Source organism: Eurypyga helias, unplaced genomic scaffold (genome assembly GCF_000690775.1).
Source record: "Eurypyga helias isolate BGI_N326 unplaced genomic scaffold, ASM69077v1 scaffold34408, whole genome shotgun sequence".
In the NCBI taxonomy this organism is placed as follows: domain Eukaryota; kingdom Metazoa; phylum Chordata; class Aves; order Eurypygiformes; family Eurypygidae; genus Eurypyga; species Eurypyga helias.
The window spans coordinates 1-7,293 of NW_010269508.1; the positions used below are offsets into that span (position 1 = coordinate 1).

Consider the following 7,293-nt stretch of genomic DNA (forward strand, 5'->3'; position numbering starts at 1 on the left):
CGTCCTCGCAGCCTCTGGCAAACACATGGCCCTCTGCGCCGGCGTGCTGCTTCCAGCGGGAAGCTCCGGCAGCGCAGATGTGAAGCGGGGGCCTGGGCAGCCGCCAAGCTGCCGGTGCCTGGCCAAGAGAGGCAGAACGGCACAGCCAGGAGGTCGTTGGCCTCACTGAGATTTGGGGGGCTCCGCTCTCGTTATCACTATGGAATCTCGGAGTTGGAGATACTCTGGCACAGGCACTCAGCTGGGGGGGACGTGCCTGGGGGTGGCAGCCTAAGGGACACACCGAGAGGAGCTCAGAGCCCCCGCAATGCCGACACAACCCCGTCCCCCTCCCCGTTACGTACCCGCAGAGGCATGACCTCGTTCGTGACCAGGAAGAGGAGCAGATGGAAATCGGAAATGATGTCTAGGAAAACGGAGGAAGTATTTTGGGACAGGTACGTGGCCAAGCTGTGGAAGTCCTACAGAGAGGAGAAAAAAACCAAAGAGAAGTCATTCCCCCTCAGGCAGTAACTTTATTTTCCTGTTTGGATCCACTCACAGACGCTGTGAGATTCCTGTCTCGGCTGCGACGTGCAGAAACCCTCCCAAAATCGGATCCCAGGCTGGCTGACCGAGCTGCAGCCAAATTCCAGAGCAAAGGATCCTTGGGCTCCCACTAGCTCCCCTATCCAAACACCCCCAGAGCTGATCCCAGATCCCAGAGGTGCTGAGTGGAGGCCAGGCAGCTCAGCTCAAAGCCCAGTCCCTAAGGGGATGAGGCAGATGAGGACAAAGCAGCCCCTTCTTCCCCAAATCCGTCTTTTTCTCAGCTCCAGAATGCGAGGCATCCCCAGAAACGAGGGCCAAAGCCACCATTGAGCAGCTGACCTCTCCCGCTCTGCCGACAGCCGCAGCGGGCAGCGACCCTTCTCTCATGACCACTTCTGGAGGAAGCTTTTGGGATCTTTGGCACGGCCTCGTTACAGAAACGAGCTGTCGCTGCTTTAAAGCGACTCCAGCTGTCCGCGCAAGAGCCTCGAGCTGCCGGGCAGCTGCCTCCGCTCAACACTACGGGCCTCTCGCAGGAAAAGGTCCCTGTGTTTTAAAGATCAGTCCAGGAAGGGAAGTCAGCACCCTCAGAGCTGAAACAACCCTCGTCCCGCTCCCGTCCACGCATCCCGTGCTGTCGGGCTGGAGCCCCAAGACCTCTGTGGTGCTGTCTGGGAGGTGCCAGCCCTGGCAGAGAGCGAGGAGCCCCAATCCCCACCCCAGAACAGGGAGCGAGGCACTGCCCCGTGCAGGAAGGTGTTTGGTGAGTGCTGGGCTGAGCCACGACGGGATGATTTAAGGGCAGAGCCGCAGCCGTCCCGTCGCAGGTATCGGCAAGGAGCAGGGGAGACGCGACCTGCCTGCATTAGGACTTGGCAGGAATCGCTCCTTACCTGAGTTTCTCCCAGCACATCTCGGTTCTCGATGGGGAACGGATTTTGAGAAATAGAAAAAGTGTAGACAGGATCCTTGGGGAAAGTCGTAGTGATCTAAAAATCCAAGAAAGGATGATCAGAGTGCTGACAGCTGGAGAGGCAGACGGGATCGGGGGAAACAAGGCTCCCGATAGCCAAGAGCAGCTGTGGCTACGCAACGGAGCTCAATCAGGAAACAGGAGAGGAATTACAGCAGGGATCTTCCCATGGCTTTTCACATTTGGAGCGAAATTCCGATCAGCACAGCCCTTCGCTCCTGGCAGTCCTTTCTAACGATGTCCTAACGAGCACAGCACGATGCCGCGGAGTCTGCAAAGGTCACCGGGACACAGCAGCTCCCAGCACAGCTCTGCCCTGGGAGGGGGGTGTCACCTCAATACCAGGGGATGACAGGGCTCAGCCCCCACGTCTGGCCACGGGGTAGCCAGGGGACCGTGCTGCTCCATTCGGGGCCGCAACGGGTGCCCACACCCATGCGCTTCAGTGAAGAGTCACCCCACGCTCTGGGCGCGCTCGCCCCGCGCCGAAGGGACGGGGTAACACGACATCGCGCCCACGTTGCTGAGCTCACAAGCCAGCGTTCGGGCCAGTTACTGGATTTAAAGCAGTCCTGATCTGGGGGTTTTAAAGCTTCGGTGTCAGTTACCGGCTGGTGGGGGCTGTGCGGGGCGCGCGAGGCCCTGTGTAAGCAGAGATGCAGAAATACCTGCCAGGGCAGTACCGACTGTGGAATAATGCCTTTTTTCTAAAGAAAGGGACCAAACAAGCTGCTTCAGAAATGCAGCTTTCCAGACTGCTCCTAAATGCATGTTTCATCAACCTGTTTTCACCTTAGTTATGCCCCAGGAAGCTGGGAAAGGGAGGCCTTTACGACTCGAGCTATGAAGAGGCGGATTGGCACGGGTGTCCAAGGGCTCCGCACAGCGAGCCCGCCGCTCCGGACACGTTTCTCCGTGCGAGTCACGTGTCCCAGCGTCGGTGCTGCTCAGATAAGCTGGCAGATAGCAAACGGGAAGGAGGAGGAGCCAGCGGGAGCCTCCCGAGCTGCCAGCTTCCCTGCGCCCACGGGACGCTGCCTGTGCCAGGAGCAGACCAGTTGCTCCGGGTGGATTTAATCGTTATTGGCACCACCTCAAACTCCAGCAGTATCGTGTGTCATCCGAGTTATTTGCTTTCCTGCCTTCCTCACCGTAACAGTATCAAGCCAAAGGGCAGAGCCGTGCCCCAGCGCCTGGCAGCGCTTGCTCGGGGGCAGGCAGCAGCCCTGCTCCAGCCAAGCCGTAGCGTGAATTCCCTCTCCCAGGAAAAGGCATTTCTGTACAACCAACCTGGTCCGCTGAGTCACTGAAAGGAGCTGGATTCTTAATTGCTGCTAAGAGACAGACAACTGGAGCTCTCTAATGAGCTCCTCGTGAGGTAATGCCCGACACACGTATCCGTGGGGCTGGCTGCTTCCCCCCTTGCGTGGCTCCGCGCCAGCTCGGAGCCGTGCGTAGACAACAGGCAGTGTTTTCCCAGGAAGCAAATGCGTTTGCTGGCACCACCCCGATCCCAAGGAGCGTTGTGGTTCCCCCAGCGCACACCGATCTCGGCGCGAGAAACGCCTGGCAGCAGAGGGAAAGGGCGAAAGGAAGGTAACCCGTCCTACGGATCAGCTCCAGTGCAAACTTTGGAAGTGGGTTGAGAACTTCCCTCCGCCCTGACCATCTCCTGCTGCAACCAAGCGCAGCGCATACTTACGTCTATGATTAGGTACTCAACCGGGAGCGGGCGAGCCAGTTGTGTGATCTCGTTGCCAAACTTGTCTATGTCCTGAAAGAAGAAGGAGAATTTTATTATTCCTCAGCAATGGGAATAGCATGGAGCCGCAGGGATCCTGCCCCGGAGATGCCCAGGCGGGAACCTGGCGATCCTCAGCTCCGGCAGGTCGCTACGGGGGTAGAAACGAATCCCCTGGCACACGGCTGCAGAGCTGCCCAATTCCCTGCAGCTCCTCGGGGCGAGAGATCTCCGTAACGCCAGGAGCGCCGGTTCCTTGTGAGCCCGGGGAGCACGTGGTGACAAACCACCTTGGTCACCGCCGGAGAGGCGCCCGGCACGATCCAACCAGTGTAAACGCCATTCAAGCAACAGGCCTGTCCTAAAAGGGAGGGAGATCGTCACATCTGCTTCCCTCGCTCGGGAACTGGAAACCCAGGCACTTCCTCATACGCAGCCCTGAAAAGCCAGCACATCCCAACGCATAAACTTGTTTTGCTTCGCCAGACGAATCGAACGTAAAGTCTAATTACGGAGAAAAACGGCCAGCGTATGTTCATTAATCACAAAATGACAATTAGACGTGATTTATGTCAAACATGCCGAGTTCAAACACGGCTCCAGAAATAAATTCATGAGAACTGACACTTTTCATTAAAGATTCTGTAAGAGGGGGTTGTATTTTCTACCTAAATCATCACTTAACATGTTATAAATCATTCACTGAGCCCCACATAAATCACACGCCCATAATTTCCAATCAGGGACCTTAACATTAAAGTTTACACGCACCGAGCTCTCGGAAGTCCCGGCGGCTGGAAGCAGATCCAGAGCCGCCGCACGCCGGCAACACCATCACCCTGACCCCTCAGTGGCTTTGGGGGAGCTCGGTGAGAGGCTGTGACCCACCCCCCCCAGCTGTGGGGTTTCGGGCAGCATTCCTGGGGCCGAGCCCGCGAGCGCGATGCAGGATGAGCTGCCCACGGCGGGCAGCCTCCTCTCCCGATCCGTGTTTCCTCCCGGAGCACACACCACTCCCCCGCTATCCGCGTTTCTCGGTTACGCTGGTATTTACGCAGCAGAAATATGCGGTGCGGCAGCCAGCACCCCGCTCTCCCGGTACACCCAGACGGACATCGCCCGAGCAGGCTCCGGCACGCTGCTCCCCTCCAGGCAACAGCCCCCCTCTTCCCCAAGCCCCCTCCTCAAGCATCCTCTGTCCCGAGGAACGGTTCTCTTTGTGGAAAAAATAAATCTACCTTCCAGCCTTTGAAGCTCCTTTCCAAAGCAATTCCGATAAGGATCTTTTCTCCTCAAACATGACGGGTTGTTGGCCCTGTGGGTTATTCCAGTAACAAGGCTGGTGGCTCGTGGCCTCAGATCTCTCCGGCTCTGACAGGAGCAGGAGGAGACGCGGAGCCTTTTCCAGGGAGATCACAGGACCTGAAAGCTAACCTGCTTCTAGATCTCGGCGATACCGCCAAGGCTCAGGAATCAAATCCAATCAGCCCAACTCAGCTTCCCAAACACAATCCTGCCCCTGCAAGAACGAACCTGCAACGACTCACACGGAATTAGCCCATCTGGAATTCATTTTCCAATCTAATTAAGGTCTAATATGCAGAAACATTTTTCCAGCACCTGTTCCCTTTAATCTCCCCCTCTGGGGATTTCCATGGCAAACGCCTCCTTTTTAACATCAGGCTGCTGGGGCCTTCAAAACCTGCACTAGACTCTTGCTACCAACTGGAACCTCGCCCCCCCCGGAGCTGAGGACACACTCCCCCGTGCCAGCACACTTTTCTGCACCCCCCACGTGCCATTTGATCAGGTAATTATGTTTTAAAAGGCCTCAACAAATGTCAAGCTGGGAGAAAGATGTCTTCATCCCCAGCTCGGCAGCGGCTGGGCCCTGGCAGTGCCTCGCAGCACGTTTTTGCTGCAGCCCCGGAGCCCAAAACCTGACCCCTGTCCCCCCCCAGCCCCAAACCATGAACGCCCAGCCACAGGCACTCCAGAGGGAGGCCAGGAAGGGGTTAAGGAAGGCACAAGTATGTGGCTCCTGGACAAAAATCAAGGCCTGGAGGATCTGGACAATGAATCATCCTGGAGACAGGAGCAGAGTGGAGGGTGCATCGGGCAGGGAGCTGCAAATGGTCAAGCAGAGAAGAGGACAGGAGCGGGACTGGCGTGTTGCACGCCCGGCGTGTCACACATCCCTCTGCGGCACCTCGGGATTTTCCATCGAAGACGAGGGGAGCAGCCGAGCGAGGAGCCCGGGCGGCTGCCAGCCGGGAGGGAAGCTCCGCGTCCCAGGGCAGGCCAGCCGTTAGCATCCCGTGGATTCCCTCTGCCGCAGGCAGCGTGGTGCCGAGCCACTGGCCGTCCCTGCTGTGTGCTGACAAACCTTGCTCTTCCCTCTGCTGATTTCCAGGAGCTTTTCCAGGTGGTCCTGCCCCCGTGCACAGACATCAGCTGAGGCATAGAGATGAGCGACTCGAGCGATGGGTCAGCAGGAGCTGAAACCCTTCTCGGGAGACTCCCCGTGAGCTAATCAAGCATCCTGCCTCCCCCAGCAGCCGGGATATTTAGGGCTAAGGAAGCTTTTCCAGCCCAACACGAAGGGTTGGTAGGAGGCCAGGCACGGATTGTCCCTTGCTGCTGGTGAAAACTCCCCGCAGAAGCCTCCGCACGGCCTGGCTCTCGCGTCTTCCCCGGGAAGAGGATTTCAAAGGGAACGGGTGGAAGCAACGCTGGGGACAGCCTGGCTCAGAGGTCCCGTTCTGCTCCGACACAAGCAGTTCCCTGGCTCAGGGCTCTCCCAGGATCCCGCTGATGACAAACCAAGGCCCAGGCAGCGTCTCGGCTGCTGGAAAGGCAAAAAGCACGGGCGGGACTCTGCAGGGGCAAAGGGCTCTCTCGCCACACTGGTGTCCTTGCAAAGGGCTTCCGTCTGACGCCATCCCAGAGAAGCCACGGGGGATGTTAAGGCAGCTGTAAAAGACAACTCGCTGCAAGGATGACACCTTCATGTTCCTACTAAACGGACACAAATACCTGGGTGATAAGAGACAAAGCCAGCCAGTCCCCAAAACCCCATTATTGGAGTGTTTCAAAGGGCCTGTAAACCACAGCGATCTCGTCCCCGAGTCGGTGGGAGGTCGAGCTGCCCAGGAGGGTAATCATGGAGCAGAATTAGGCAAGGCTGCAGCACCGCAAAGTCCCGGGCTCGGCAGGCTGGCGGCAGGGAGCTGGGGCAGCAGGCATGGGGCAGCCCGAACAGGAGGGCTTGCACCCGGGTCAGGCACGCAGCAGCGCTGGCGAGCAACTTCAGCTCCCAGGAATCGACCCATGGCTTGGCAGGCGCGTGCCTAGTGAACGTCAATCAGTATGGCTCTTCTCCAGAGCCGGATGGACAAAGGTGGTTTCTCAAGGGCAGAAGACGGGAAGGGAAAACGCCCACGTGTAATTCCCAGCTGGGAAACGGGGCGAAGAGGCCACTGCAGCGTTGTCTTTACTCACAGAGCGAGCGGTTACCCCGATCCGCGTGTCCCCGTCTCTCCCAGAGCGACTCCTTCACGAGTTTCGCCGCGCTCAGCTCGCCAAGAAGCGCGCGCCAGTTGCGCAACGGTCGAATCAGACCCGGCGCCGAGCTGTGACGCTTCCCAGCCAAGCCGGGAGGCCAAGGGGGGGTGTTTTCTTCCTTCTGGCTAATCGTACCTGGAGAGGCATCTCAGCGCAAAGTAACGAGTGCTCGCGGTCCCCAAAGCCCTCGACGTTCACGCTGGAGCAGAACTCCAGCCTTCTGGAGCCAGGAAAGCAGTGGCCGTACGTAGAAAAGCGCCGATTGCCAATCCCACCGGGGTGGTTCCTCCGAGCAGCAGGGCCAGCGGCCAACGTAAAGAGAATGGTAAAGACATAGAGGAATCACGAGGCTGGAGGCAAAACGCCTCGCCTCCCGAGGCAGGACAACGCCGGTGCCGTGAGTTTTCCTACTTCCATGGAAGAACAGCCCATCTCCGCTAACCGAGCGTGGAGAGTCACGGTTGGGCAGGAGCGGCCGCAGCCC

The 7,293-nt window shown here is 58.4% G+C and overlaps 1 protein-coding gene across 1 annotated transcript in view; it reads right to left on the bottom strand.

Moving 5' to 3' along the window:
• Positions 1-344: 344 nt before the first annotated feature.
• The window catches only part of NPLOC4 (nuclear protein localization 4 homolog (S. cerevisiae)), a gene marked incomplete at both ends in the record, with an annotated part of 26,062 nt that continues 19,113 nt past the window's right edge, over positions 345-7,293 (bottom strand). The window contains 3 exons of the mRNA XM_010158131.1: positions 345-461; positions 1,425-1,520; positions 3,207-3,278. Of these exons, the coding sequence (XP_010156433.1) occupies positions 345-461; positions 1,425-1,520; positions 3,207-3,278 (285 nt within the window). The remainder of the gene's footprint in view (positions 462-1,424; positions 1,521-3,206; positions 3,279-7,293) is intronic.